The following is a 14,380-nucleotide window of genomic DNA, read 5'->3' on the forward strand; positions in this document are numbered from 1 at the left end:
TCTCTCTCTGTGTGTATTTTAATTTTGGAATTATTTACACCCAGCATTTAAATGCCTAGTAAGTTGGTTACTCTCAAGAGGTGGGGAAGCGTAATCTATGCAACCAGCCTACTTGATATGTTACAGCCAGTTACACAAGCAAAGAGAGAAAGGAGTATCACGTTTATTGCAAAGGAAGTTTTGGAAAATGTACCGGTAACATATGACTCCAAATCAGAAAATAGGTAGTTTAGAGCCAGACTGGATGAAGCAATGAAGCGTCGTGATTAGATCTTCTATCTCTTCATTTTTAAAAAGCAAAAAGTAGCTGGGTGGGGGAGAATTCAGAGTGGGACCATGGTTCTTGCTTTCCCTCTGTATAGAAGGGTCCAGCCATGGTCTGCAACCTGTGCAGACACTAAAACTGGAGAAAAATACAAAGATCAAACACTGAGTGTGCAGATTATAAGGAAGAGAGAATGCCAGCAGACACTCCTAAGTGTTTACATGGCTCTCCATTAAAAAACAAGAGCAAATACTAAGAGAAGGACAATCCCATCTCAAGTGAACTACTTGCAACTAATTTTCATTCATGTCCATAAAATACATGGGCTTGTCTTTCCCATGTAATGACAAATCACTTGATTTTGACGTAGCAAAAGATGTTTATAAAACTTCCTTTTCACCACATACACTGGCTACTCTTTATCTAAAGACGTGGAGAGCCGTAGGAACAAAACAGTTCTCCTTTTAAAAATGATTTAATAGGTCATTACTGGCTACTAGTCAGGTCAACAACTGGAAACCCCTGGGCCAGGGGCCAGCCCTTTGTGGGCTATCAGTTGGTTGTCCACTTGCCAAGCCAGGGAAGAAGTGCAGCAGGTGGTATTCATGGCAAGAGAATTGGTCCCCAGGCAATTTTAGTGGGTGGACTGAAGCTTTGGTAGGAGCATCTTCAGAAAAAGGGAAGCAAAAGACAGGGAAATAACATCATTAGTTAGGGAACAGCCCCTCACTTTTCAAAGTATCACTCCCAGAAAGCCGGTTTCTTTCAAGGTGTTTAAAGAGTAAAAGTTGTTTGAATTTGTACTTACTAAACCCAATTTTGAATCTTTAGACCATTATACCAGTATTCAAGGCCCAAACCCAACCACATAAGTATCAATGGAACAGCAGATTTTAACAGCTGTATATACCCTTCTTAACTACTTCTGCTTGCTGGCACCATACAGCCAGAAACTAGGTGGTCAGCACTTTCCAAGAAGCCTCGAAATGGTTTAAGTCTTCAGCAGACATTATGCATCTCCCCCGCCCCCCGCAAAAAACCCAACATTAATCTTCATAGTCTTGAAAGGTAGAATCTGCAACCACCCACCTGAACACAACAAAAGCTTGCCAGAAATGATGCCACATGCTTCTGTAACCAGACAAGATTTCTCATTGACCTTTTTAAGTGTGGAGAACTAGAACACAACTAAAGATGATGATATTCTGTATGGTAAAATATATTACAATTGCTAAAGGAGTAGGATATGGATTACGAAAGGGTCACTGCTCAGTGGTAGAACACATGATTTGTTTGCAGAAGTTTGCAGATTCAACCCCTGGTGTTTCAAGAAAGGACAATAAAAGAAATCCTGGCCTATTCGCATAAAAAATAATGAATTAGGTGGATCCATTGACTGACTTGTTATAAGACAGGGTCTATGTTCTTATAAAAATATCACAGTATTAAGTTTATCATTATTCCCAAGTGAGCAGAACCCCAAAAGCTGCAAAACTGTTGACTATAGCCTAAGAGTCATTCATTTATATCTACAGTGGTACCTTGGGTTACATACGCTTCAGGTTACATACGCTTCAGGTTACAGACTCCGCTAACCCAGAAATAGTGCTTCAGGTTAAGAACTTTGCTTCAGGATGAGAACAGAAATCGTGCTCCGGCAGCGCGGCAGCAGCAGGAGGCCCCATTAGCTAAAGTGGTGCTTCAGGTTAAGAACAGTTTCAGGTTAAGAACGGACCTCCGAAACGAATTAAGTACTTAACCCGAGGTACCACTCTATCTATCTATCTATCTATCTATCTATCTATCTATCTATCTATGACAATCATATACAAGGCAACATAGAGAAGAAAACAAGCACATTGGCTGGGAACCAGTGAGCCTTTTGGCTAACAGTCTTCTCTCCACCTCAACTCAGACAATTCATATGTCCCTATTTCCACCAGTCTAGCCTTGGCTTTCATTCTACAAACCCACTTGGCATCATATGTATCGATATTAGTTTTCAAGAAGAGTGTATTTGTAATTTTTACCAGGGCTGCCTGGTAACAGTTATGTTACCTCTGCAGCTGCAAATCTGTATCCACAAAAATAAGAATACTCCGCATGGTGGGTGGTTTTTCCCCTTTCAAGTTCAACAACAACAAGCAGCCTACTTAATATTTATCTTGCTGAAGAAACATAGCCTCTTGTCCATTAAGTCTATACAAATTTATTTATAATGACCTAACGTCAGCAAATTATGTTCAAACTGGTATTGCACTCCAAGTAATACCTAGATTTGAAGGACAGAAGAAAAGGCAAGTGAAATCAAATATCCAAATTTCTGAAACATTTTCAGATGCTGTGAGACAATAACATTAATATGGAAGAAATGGCACCTTACATATCCCGGGCTCAAAATACCTGGCCTTATTAAAAAAGACATACGTTGTACCAATGGTTCTGCTAGTTGTATCAGTTTTGTTGTTTTAAAGACAGATATATACAGATATATATATGTATATATATATGTATGTACACACACACACACACACACACACACGTATAAAATATTGGTTGCTAGCTCTGCATGCTATGGACTATTGTCTCTTTTGCAGTACAAAGGACCATTTAATGATCGGATTGAAAATACAGTGATTTTCTAGTATGTTAGTTACTGCAATTAAGCAGCTTCTGTTTAACAGTCCAAGAAAGAGGGCTAAGACAGAGATGGACTCCAAAGTCCAGGATTAACAAAATGCCCAGCATATCATTTGAAGAGTATTGCCTGAGATAGTATTTGAAGGAAGACATGTGGGGCCTCATTCCACCCTAAAATACCAGAGCTGACATTGGCACTGGAGGCATTTGTTACAAGCTATCGTTCTGTTTATACTTCCACTGGAAGTAAAAGCTTTCTGCTTATACTTCCGTTGGAAGTAAAAACAGTTACTAGTGGAAGCAAAAGCTTTTCCAATAACTGATCTTAATCTGTGTGTGCCAGCACTGGGTGAAAAAGCAGAGGGTGAAGGGTACGCATCTTCCCCTCCCCTCATTTCCCAATCCATGCAAGTCTCTCTTCTGATTATGCTGAACAAGAGTACTGAAAGCCAATCAAAGAGGTTTTGCAAGAGAATGTTGCTCCTTGGGAGCACTTAGACAAAGTCAAAGTCTTTGCATTCCCACTGATCTACCTGGTCCCACGCCAAGGATTACCATTGATCTGCCAAGTCAAATTTGAATTTCAGCAAGGGTCTGTTGCTTGACTTAAACTCACTATCAAAACATGAGAAAGCTGTAGACAATGGAGTTGGACATTCTAGTCTTTAAAGTGTGTTTACTTGGAAAAGGATCCCACAGATTTCAACAGAAAAACGCTTCCAAGCAAACAAATTAGCCTTGTCATAGAGGGTCAACCACAGGTATATAAGTTTGTGCTGGTGCAACTAAACAGCGTACTAAATAGTGGGGTGCACCTATGCTGCTCTACCAAGCTTCCTCTTGGAAAGTTCCTAATCCCCTCCTGCCAGAGGTGAGCTTGGTGTAGGGCTTTAGAGTCACGTCTAAGAACACATGGACAACTCGTGCCCCAGACCAGCACAAGGATCTTTAGATATGATCCTACAAACCACAACATCAGCCTAGCGGCTTATACAAGTAGGCTCTTAGAAAGAGAAATGATCTACAGAATTAAAATGACAAAACTGGACAAATCAATGTAAGGAAGTATTATATATTAATAGCTTCTGTTATATAAATAACCTTTATAAAAATAATCTTTAATTCTAATAACTCACCTCTTTTTAGGTTCTGAAAAACATGCATGAAAAAATGTACTGAGGTTTAGGTTAGAAAAAAAAAATCAAATCTGAAAGTGTTGCACTAAACCCAATCCTCCCCCACTAGCCAGACTTTTGAGGTGGTGGGAGAGGTAATCATTGAAACCCTACTAATACTGTCCAGCAGAATCTTAAGATCTATACCTAATAACTTGTTTGAAATAGTCAAATAAAAACTGAGAAAATTGCTACTCTAAAATCCACCAATTATATCTGACATTATGTATGAAGGCACGATCTTCTCTAATTTACTGACTGGAGTTCATGGGAGAGGAAAACTCTTAGGAGCAATTAATATTGCTAAGCTTTCCTTCTTTTGCAAACCTACATGGGCCCAATTTTCACCAGACCAACTGGAACATGTGAACGACTGGTTTTAATGCTCGGCACAGATTCCCCAATCAATCAAACAAATCACTGAAGTATACCTTCCTGGACTTAAGGCATAACATGACTGTACATACAGGAAAAGTTGTATTTGTAATACACAGTCTGTAGTGTTCCGAAACCCTGTTTAACGTATTTAAATAGCTTTGAGGTTGTTGTTTTTTAATCTTGCTGCAAGTTCAAATGCTGTTCATGGTTTGTGCAATTAAGATGCAACCAAAGTTTACTGCCAACAGTGCAGTGAAACAGCCACAAAATGGGTTATCAGTTTTTCAGCACATTCATTTTTGTTTCAGTTCAAGGCATGTTGCTTGATTGTATGAAAGATCCAGTCCATTTTTGTTGTCCAGCCACCATGATGAGCATCATTCATCTGTTTCATGAAATACTCCAGCGCTTCCTGCTCTGTTTTGTCCAATGCAAGAGTCTTGCGAATATATGCAATGTCATCAAAAGACTGTAGTTCTGGCATTCCAGAACCAAGCATCATGGAGAAGAGGTTTATGAAAAGATTGGCATGCTGCCGGATTGCTAGATAAGCTTTATAACACATTTCTTGGAACCTTGGAGAGGAAAAAGAAAAAAATATATCAATCAGACCTATGCCACAGTTTTTGAGGATCATGAAACAAAAGGAGTACGGTACATAAAAACAGCTGCTAGTTGACCTTTACAGTTGAAAAGGCCATGATGCCATCAACAGAAAAGGCCATGAGGCTATCAACATTTATTATGTGGCATTAAAGAAAACTATTTTCCCATTGAGGAAAAAATAATTTGTGCAATGCTTTTCAACATAAAACCATACCGCTCACTGTATTTAGCTTTCTCAAAAAAGATGTTCTGGAAATATAGGCATTTTAAAAGTAGAGTACCTGGAAATGAAGGACACAAAGCCTTTTAAACTACTAAATCCAGAATCAAATAATTTGTGCACATTAGTCATGCATTTCCTGTTCTGCTTGGCCCCAGTTATTACAGGTTATAGGCTACATGTTCTGAGATATACATGACGAGGAACATGCCAATTTCCCATTCTAGGAGTATTGTTTATTAAATTTGTATACCACCCTGCATATGTAGATCTCAGGGTGGTTCACAACATAAAAACACATGATAAAAACTAAAAATACCTAATAAAAATAAGAACAACCCCCAGTACACAAACCAATAACCCCACACCCATGGCTTGTGGTTTATTCCATGGTGTTTAGGGAAAACCTCTTTGGAGAAAATGTGTTTGGAGTGTGTGTGATGCTTTCAAAACCCTCATGCGTGCAGCTCTTTAGATGTGGACAATTTTTTCTGGGAGCTCTCTGTTTACTTATTACATTTATATACCACCTTTTTTTTCTTCCAGGGAGCTCAAGGTGGTGTACATGGGTTCTCTTCCTCCCCATTTTATCCTCACAACAACCCTGTGAGGTAGGTTAGGCCAGGCTTCCTCAACCTCGGCCCTCCAGTTGTTTTGAGACTACAATTCCCATCATCCCTGACCACTGGTCCTGCTGGCTAGGGATCATGGGAATTGTAGGCCAAAAACATCTGGAGGGCCGAGGTTGAGGAAGCCTGGGTTAGGCTAAGAGATGTTGACTGATCCAAGGTCACCCAGTGGTCTCCCAGGTCCTAGTCCAACACTGTAACCACTACAGAACACTGTAAAAACAAGTGTGTACCTTCTCAGTCACCCCAGGATTACATTGTCTTTGCTTTATTACACCAGTTGTATTTCAAAACCCTTACAATTATTATTTTTTATAAAATAACGTATGAATGAAAGTCGTGAGCCACGTTGTGCAGATAAAATTAAGCTAACAGTGACAAAGTTCTGTATTCTGTGAACTGCCCTGATAGTCTGTGAACCAGCCTGAGACCTGCAGGTACAGAGCGGTATATAAATTCAATAAAAAATAAAAAAGTTAGTTCATTCAAAATATCATCCCTCCCCCTGCAGAAACATCACCCTTTCCTTCAGTATTTCAAGATAATATCTGATTAATTATATAGTAAGATCTGTTTATAACAATTAAACTTCAATTAAAACTTCAACTATAAAATGTCGTACCTTTCAAATTCCCTTGTTTTGGTACATTCTTGGGCTCCTTTACTAATCACTATCAAGAAATCTTGCGTTAAGACAAATGGCACACGCTCTCGTTTATAGCCAAACTTCTTCTTTTTGTGATCCAAGAAGTGTCCGAAATCAATGTGAAACAGCTTTAAAGAAAATGCATTTTTAGGTTATTAGCAATCTGGGAAAGCCAAGAGAATAGAATATTCCCACCTGCATATTGATCTGATATTTCATTCTAAGAGTCAATATGCAAAACAGCCCTGCACCAGAGGCTTTCATACTGTTCCAAAGAAACCTGGGATTTCTCAGAAGTGCAATGAACAGTTCAGTATTGGGAACAGACTTTCCAAAGGCACCACCATAAAACTGCTACTGAAATTCACAGCTGCACAGGGGTACTGGGTGTGTTTTAGGCCAATGTTTAGTGTGAATATGTACCTTAGCCTGATGCCTCTGCAACCTACAGAACTGTTGGGGCAGATGCTTAAAAGGTTCATCAGAAGCAAAGGCAGAAAGTGTTTCCTGAAGATAAGAAGCATGATGGTAGGAAGCTTCCGCATTGCCCAAATACCTACACATAGAAAGGCATAATCATTGTAAACATTTTTACCTGCCCATCATCTTTCACCATGATATTGCTATTGTGACGATCTCCAATTCCCAGTATGAAAGTAGCCACACAATAGCCAGCACAAGAACGTGTAAACAAATCAATAGCTGCATCATACCTATTAAGAACAAAGAACACATGAAATATTGCAGGTGCCATTGTTTAGGACTTCTAAAAGAAAACGATTCAGACACGCAACGTAGATGAGTATTCCCGGAAGCCACCTCTTTGGATGGGGGAGAATTCATCATGTATTTTTATTTAAAACATTTTATGTCACTTTTCAAAATAGTTTTACAACTAAAAATCAACAATATACCTTATCTAAATCTGAAACCAAATCTATGCCACAAATAAAACAGTGGATTCTATAAAATTAACTATCAAAAGGCAGAAAAGAAACAAATGAAAAGTTTTGACTTGTCTTTCGAAGAAAACTAAAGATGGAGCCATGTGAATCTCTTGAGGGCTGGCATTCCAAAGATCTGGGGCTATGACAGAAGAGGCTCTTTTTCTTTTTGAGTCCCATCTAGACTCAACAGATGATGAAATCTTTAGCAGGATTTCAGTGGTAAATCTTAATTGTTGATAGGGCTCATACAGGAGGAGGCATTCCCTCAGATAATCAAGATCCAGGCTGGTTAAGCCTTTGAATGTTAAAATCAGCACCTTGAATTTGGCCCAGAAACAGATCAGCACTCAAGCGCAGTTTGTTTTACAATAGGTTACAATATGAGAAAATCCGTTCAAATCCATCAGCAATTGTTTTGCACCAGGTGACATTTCCACCAGTGATGCTTTCCAGGCATGGTTTTGGGAAGAAATCCAGGGCCCCGCTCAGCAGAATGAGCAGGAGAGCCTCCGAACACAGCAGGGCTGGCTTACCTAATCTTGAAGTAAGTGAAGTAATACACATCACTCCACAGAGGGCCCACTATAAGACCATTAAGATGAGAGACCAAGATTTCCTAGATGCACCACCAGTTTCCACCTTTTCTATAGGTGATGTGTTATCGTTAACAGGCAAATATGCTTCCTTCATGGGAACTGAGGCTAAAAGATACTTGCCTAAATAAGGAATGATACATTTTGATGTTTGGTGCGTAACAGCTATCACACACATTCTACCTACGGTACTTCTGATTGGTGGCTGATGTCATCTTGCAGCTGGAGGGCAAGAAGGGATGGGGCTCCAACAGCATCATTTTGGAATGGCATCTTGGTGCTACTTTAAAGATTATTTTATGTCTGCTCCCCCAGGCCACTAGAGGTCCTGAGCACCTGCTTCTCACAATGCAAGTGTAGCAGCTGCGCTTAGAACTTCCTATCACTTGGGGAAGTGAAAAACCATGGGAAAATACAGTGGCCAGATTCTGCCATCAGAAAACTGGAGAAGACTAGTTAGGAATGTAGCTTCATTAATGTCTGCAGTTATAAGGTGGTGTGAACTAACCACTTCATCATCCTAAAAACCATAACTAAACATTGCAGCCACAATCCAGAAAACCATGTGAGCCACTCATCCATTGGGGATTTCACTTATTCAAGCAACGTGAGTGTCCTCCTGCATCACACAGCAAATTGTTTCAGAGACCTGGAAGACTTAAAAGCAGCCTGTGATATAGTATAGGAGCTTGCTGTCTCAAGAAAACATTAACATGCCCTGCAAGAAATGAACAAGGTCTTGCCTGAATCCAATCTCTGGATGTGTCCATACTTCAGTTACAAAATACTGTGGCTTAAAACAGAAGGGGACCAAAATATTCTTAGGCTTCCATCAAAGAAAGAATAAAAGGGGGGGGGGGGAAATTAAAAGTCAACTCACATTTCCCCTTTGTTCTTGTCTTTGAGCCACTGATGTAACGTATGGCTGTTGAATTGCAGTGCTCCTTTAAGGCCACCTTTGCACTGGATCTGCATGATTGTGTGTGAATTTCTCACAACCTCAATGAGCCCCACACAGTCGCCAATAGATAAACAACCATAAGGCAGCATCCTAGAAGAGCAATGCGAGTTTTTTTTTAATAAAAAAGACATCGTAATGGCCACCAACCAAAACACACAGGCACTGAAATCTCTATGTAATAATCAAACATTTAAGTAATAATAAAACATTTGGATAGATGACCAGCGGGGCCAGGATTTATAGAACTACTACACAATTAATTCCAGCCCCCCAGGGCAACATTGGACTTGTACTTCTAGAAGAGCAGCTCAAGGCTACATGGCAAGTCATTTTTTAAATAGAAAGGAGTTTAGAAAGCAGTTTGTGGTGTGGAATGGGCCTGCTCTCTCATGCTTTCTTTTTGGATCCTGGCCCAGGAAAATGGTGGAAACATGCAAGAACATTAAATCATGACGATACTTGATTTTGTAGCCATTTACATATTCACTGCATACTGACGACAAGGCTAAGCAGTAATCTGACTGATTAGATAGAGAAGAAAATTGAAAACATTTATAGAATGGGTATTTATTGGGTACTACCAGTGGCGTAGCGTGGGTTGTCAGCACCCGGGGCAAGGCAAGTAATTTGTGCCCCCTAACCCATGGATTTGCGCCCCTAACCCTAATCCCCAGATGTTGCGCCCGATGGGGCCGGCCCCCCCTGCACCCCCCACACTACGCCACTGGGTACTACTACTACTACTATTAATTCACCTGCAGATCTCAGGGTGGTTCACAACATAAAAATACAATAGAAAAGCAGAAAATACTAAAACTAAAATTTTCTGCAAACTCTTGAACCAAATATGTTCTTCTTCAGGCAGAATTAGCAATATTTATGAATACTTGCCTAAGATCAAGCCCTTGGTTTTGCCAGATGTTTTCCATGATTCTTATGATTTGAAGTGTCAGCATATCCTGACGTAGATCTGAAAACATGCAAGTGAACACAGGTTTTGGGAACTTTTGGAAGGCATAAAACAGCTTCAACAACTTTGTTTTGCACGATAAGCTTACTCTGTTCTGTTATCAATGACTTTTATTGATTGAAAAAAATGACTCTGTGTTTAAAAAATCAAAACACAACCTGTGACAAAAATGTGAAATCAAACTAATTCTAGAGATTGGGGGCAAGTTATTATAGTCCACTACTTCAAGTCTATGGAGGTGAATATCTTCTTGTTCCAACAGGCTTTTGGGAATTAAAGGGCTGCTGTGCTGCTGTTTTTACTGTAATTACTCGTATATTGTAATTATTGGTATGTTTAAAACAGATTTTATATATATCTATATTTTAAGTTCTATCAATACTGAATTGTATTTTAATGATTAATTTTTCTGTGTTTTTAGTGGTTCTTGCTTTTATCCGTAAGCTGCTTTAAGTCCCATTATGGAAAAGGCAGGGTATAAAGGTATAGGGTAGTATACAAATTTAATAAATAAATAATAATAAAACAACTTTATATTGGGCAACAGCAGAAAAGCTTACCAAGTGCTCTGGTCCCCCACTGTCAGCCACAACCTACATAGGAAAGCTCTTTGGACACGAACAGAGCGCACCTCAAAAAGCCATGTTTGTTCCCTCAGCTGGGCAAACAGAGCAAGTGACTCCTGCTAATCTGTGTGCATGTGCCCTCCCATGCTAAAAGAGAACATAGTTGCTGCCTATGTGCAACTGCCAAAGCACTCTGCTCTGTCTCCCCTGGTGCAAAATCACCATACAGCAAGATAGGGACTGCCATTCCCTGAATGAGAAAGTCATGGCCAGATAGGCCAGCACTAGCGCTGGGCGCAATCTGGTTTTCAGCATCGTGATGTATCACCAGCTAAACCTCACGATATATTCCTATGGTAAACATAGTGATGGCATTTGCATTATTGCTCACTAATACCATGTAGTGGAAGGGGTTTGTGTGTGTTTTTGGCGAAAATGAATGCAGTGGATGTTAATATAAAATTCACAAGGATTAGGAAGAAATCTTTTACTTTGATGTTATAACTTATAAGTTGGTATAAATTGAATAGAGGTGTTTAAGATAGTTAGGGCGATGAAGAAACACATACAGGATACAATGAAATATACTTCCTTACCATCTCCATTTTTAAAGATGATTTCATTATTCTGAAACAGCAGCTCAGACATGATATCTGGGTTTTCCCAATTAAGCCAAAGTGGCCTTTTAGCAGATGACATAATCCTGCACTCCTCAAGCCTATGAAAGGATAAAATAGCTGCTTAAACGAGTGCACCTTCAAACTGACATAAATGATTATATTTCTATAGACCAATTATTAATTATTATTATTATTATTATTATTATTATTATTATTTCTTCACCTGCAGATCTCAGGGCGGTTCACAACATAAAAATACAATAAAAAAGCGGAAAATACATAATAAAAACAAGAACAAAAAACCAAAATCAAATAATAATCCCTACTCCCCTACCCCCACTTTTAGCTCAGGTGTGGGGAACATTTTTGGCTCCCTGAGGCTGATCCTGATCAGCCTCATTGCAGACCAAATAGGACGGATGGTCAGCAACACGCACCTGTCAATCACATGACATCATTAGGACATAACAGGATTGAGAGACAAGTTGTTCTATCCACCAGAATGGAAATTATCCCCATTCTGTGAGCAAGGTGCACTCCTACCACGCACCAGCTGATGGGCAGTTGGGACTTTAAGGTCCTGATTGTTCCTTTGAAGCTCAGCCCTTACTCACTACGCACCTGAAGCCATGTATGGTGTCAGGTGTAGGGCTGGGGGGTGGGCATGGCTTCCACAAAATGTGTATTTCATGGGCCAAATGGAGGGGACTGGTAGGCCAAGTCTGGCATCTGGGTTGGTGGTTCCCCTCTACTGCCTTAAACCAAAATGCAGTATTACTTTTCACGTCTAAAGGGCAATCTCCAAGCATGATGCAGCTACAAATAAAAAGATGGATCTAAAAAGATGTGACCTCGTTTTAGCTAGAGGACAGGATTTTAGAAAAAGGTGACTGAGGAGGCTCTTCATGCAATTGTCCATTTTAAATGTTCCAGATACATTCATGCCTATTTATGAAATCTGAGAAAGATGATACCTAAGATTTCCAAGCTGATGAGCAGGATTGAGAGGAGATATAAAGCCTTGCAGTGCATCCATGAAGTCTGGCCGCCTCATTTGCTCCACAAGGAATTTCATCTGTACCTGATGGATAACAGCATCCAAATATTGACGAGCTCATCAGTCAAATACGAACGAAGGCAGTGTTTGTGACCAATTTCAATTTTTAGCATGAAGAGTTATGTTTTCTTAAAAAGCTTTTAAATGAAATATTTCAACTCTAAGTGCTGAAGAATGCATCCAGTGCTAAATTTATCAATTTACCTTTTGGGTTTCATCCTTTTTCTCCTGTTTAAGGATGTCTGTGAGGTTAATAAGTTTTTCCATAGCTTCTACCTGCCTGCTTAGGTGTTTAAGGTACATCCCACATGCTCGGCAATATGACTCCAAGAGCAGACCAAACCTCTGGCTCACATTTTTGTTGTGCATTTCAGACCTAAAAGAAGGCATAACTTATGGTTAATTTTTAATAAATCATTTGCTAAAAAAACCCCTAACTATTCAGGACGACTCACCAGTTAAAAGAGTATCCACTAAGCAAGGATGGGAAAGAACCCTGCCCCAAACTTTAAGAGAGTCAATCAACTCTATATTTAGATCAGAGGTTGTCAACCTGGTCCCTACTGCCCAATAGTGGGCATTTCAGGATTCTAGTGGGCGGTAGGGGGTTCTATGGCAGAAGCTGAATCCTCTTTCCATCGAGCACTGGTGGGCGGTAAGGAAATTTTCCCATCAAGAAAGATGCATTAGTGGGCGGTAGGTATAAAAAGGTTGACTACCCCTGATTTAGATAGTCAGATAACTGGTCTTAGTGTGTGTGTACACACACACACACACACACACACACACACACACCATTTACTCAAGATTGCATTCTTCATCTCAGCATGAAAATCAATATATGGTTTTCTAAAGCTTTTTATTTTTATTATCCTGATGCTATATTGTTGCCGATTTAAACAGAAATCAACTTTCTGAACCAAATCTCTTGCATTCATCACCGAGGCAATGCAAAGACCCAAAGCCCAAGAAACAGTTGCAGTATCTTTCTGAACATCAAGCCAATTTTTTTAAAAAAATTAGTAATAATAGTGCTTTCAAGTGCTTTATACATAAAAAAATAAATAAAAACACAGGATGGTCAAGATCAAAATTTCATCTCTTTATAACAGGAATCCATTTAAAGTAGAAATCCAAACTTACTTTAGATGCCAAAAGAAGAAGTGTCCTATTCTTTGATTGGTTAGTGCCTTCTTCAGTAAAAATCTCACAAGCAGATTATCCAAGTACTGCTCGTATTTCAGAACCTAGGCACAAGAGGATTGAAGTGTAATTGGCATTTAGCTATATTCTGTGGAAGACTTCAAGGTTTTGCCACTCTGCATGATATATTGCAACCCCATAGTCGCCTTTGACTGGACTTAACCGTCCGGGGTCCTTTACCTTTTACCTATAACCCAAGCTTGCAGATTATAACTTACCTACTCACTTTGGGTGAATATAAATTGTCCTCCCTCTCTAGTGACCAGGGCTGATCCAGAGCCTCTAAATTACAGCTTGCCTTCAGCACTATCTAGCCCTTTATAAAGAAATTTATAGGAAGTTCTCAGTCTGGATATGTGAATGAGCCCAAAGTACTACTGTGCCTCAAGCTGCCTGCTTTATTTTACAAACAGTGCAGTTGCCCTTGTATTATGATTTGTGTCTAATTCTGTTGTCCCCTGCAGTTTTCTGAGATAGCTTGATTATACCTACAATATAAACCATGTTGTAGGTTTACATTTGCGTTTATTTGCTGCTACATGCCCTAAGGCAGAGCCATTTGGAATGGGGAGGAGGAGAAGAGAAATAATTTATTCTTTAAAGATCCCCGAAAGTTGAAATGCTAAATATTTTTCTCCCTTTTAGTTCTCTCTTCTTTCCTTTATCTTCTTGGCCAAGAATCACTACCGTATTTTTCGCTCTACAAGACGCACCAGACCATAAGACGCACCCAGTTTTTGGAGGAGGAAAACAAGAAGAAAAAAAATCTGAATCCCAGAAGCCAGAACAGCAAAAGGGATCGCTGCGCAGCGAAAGCAGTGATCCCTCTTGCTGTTCTGGCTCCTGGGATAGCTGCGCAGCCTGCATTCGCTCCATAAAACGCACACACATTTCCCCTTACTTT

General features: G+C 39.7%; 1 protein-coding gene across 2 annotated transcripts in view; it reads right to left on the bottom strand.

Annotated features, from left to right (window-relative positions):
- Positions 1-2,454: 2,454 nt before the first annotated feature.
- Positions 2,455-14,380, bottom strand: part of PIK3CA (phosphatidylinositol-4,5-bisphosphate 3-kinase catalytic subunit alpha) — a 41,139-nt gene continuing 29,213 nt past the window's right edge. For both annotated transcript variants that reach the window (XM_083613153.1, XM_083613152.1), the window contains exons 14-22: positions 13,417-13,520; positions 12,478-12,649; positions 12,191-12,297; positions 11,193-11,314; positions 9,952-10,030; positions 8,980-9,150; positions 7,155-7,272; positions 6,536-6,687; positions 2,455-5,033 (exon numbers count right to left, since the gene is read on the bottom strand). In XM_083613153.1, the coding sequence (XP_083469279.1) occupies positions 4,763-5,033; positions 6,536-6,687; positions 7,155-7,272; positions 8,980-9,150; positions 9,952-10,030; positions 11,193-11,314; positions 12,191-12,297; positions 12,478-12,649; positions 13,417-13,520 (1,296 nt within the window). In that variant the 3' untranslated portion in view covers positions 2,455-4,762. The remainder of the gene's footprint in view (positions 5,034-6,535; positions 6,688-7,154; positions 7,273-8,979; positions 9,151-9,951; positions 10,031-11,192; positions 11,315-12,190; positions 12,298-12,477; positions 12,650-13,416; positions 13,521-14,380) is intronic.

The sequence above is a fragment of the Podarcis filfolensis genome (genome assembly GCF_964270895.1).
Source record: "Podarcis filfolensis genome assembly, chromosome: 5".
Classification (NCBI taxonomy): domain Eukaryota; kingdom Metazoa; phylum Chordata; class Lepidosauria; order Squamata; family Lacertidae; genus Podarcis; species Podarcis filfolensis.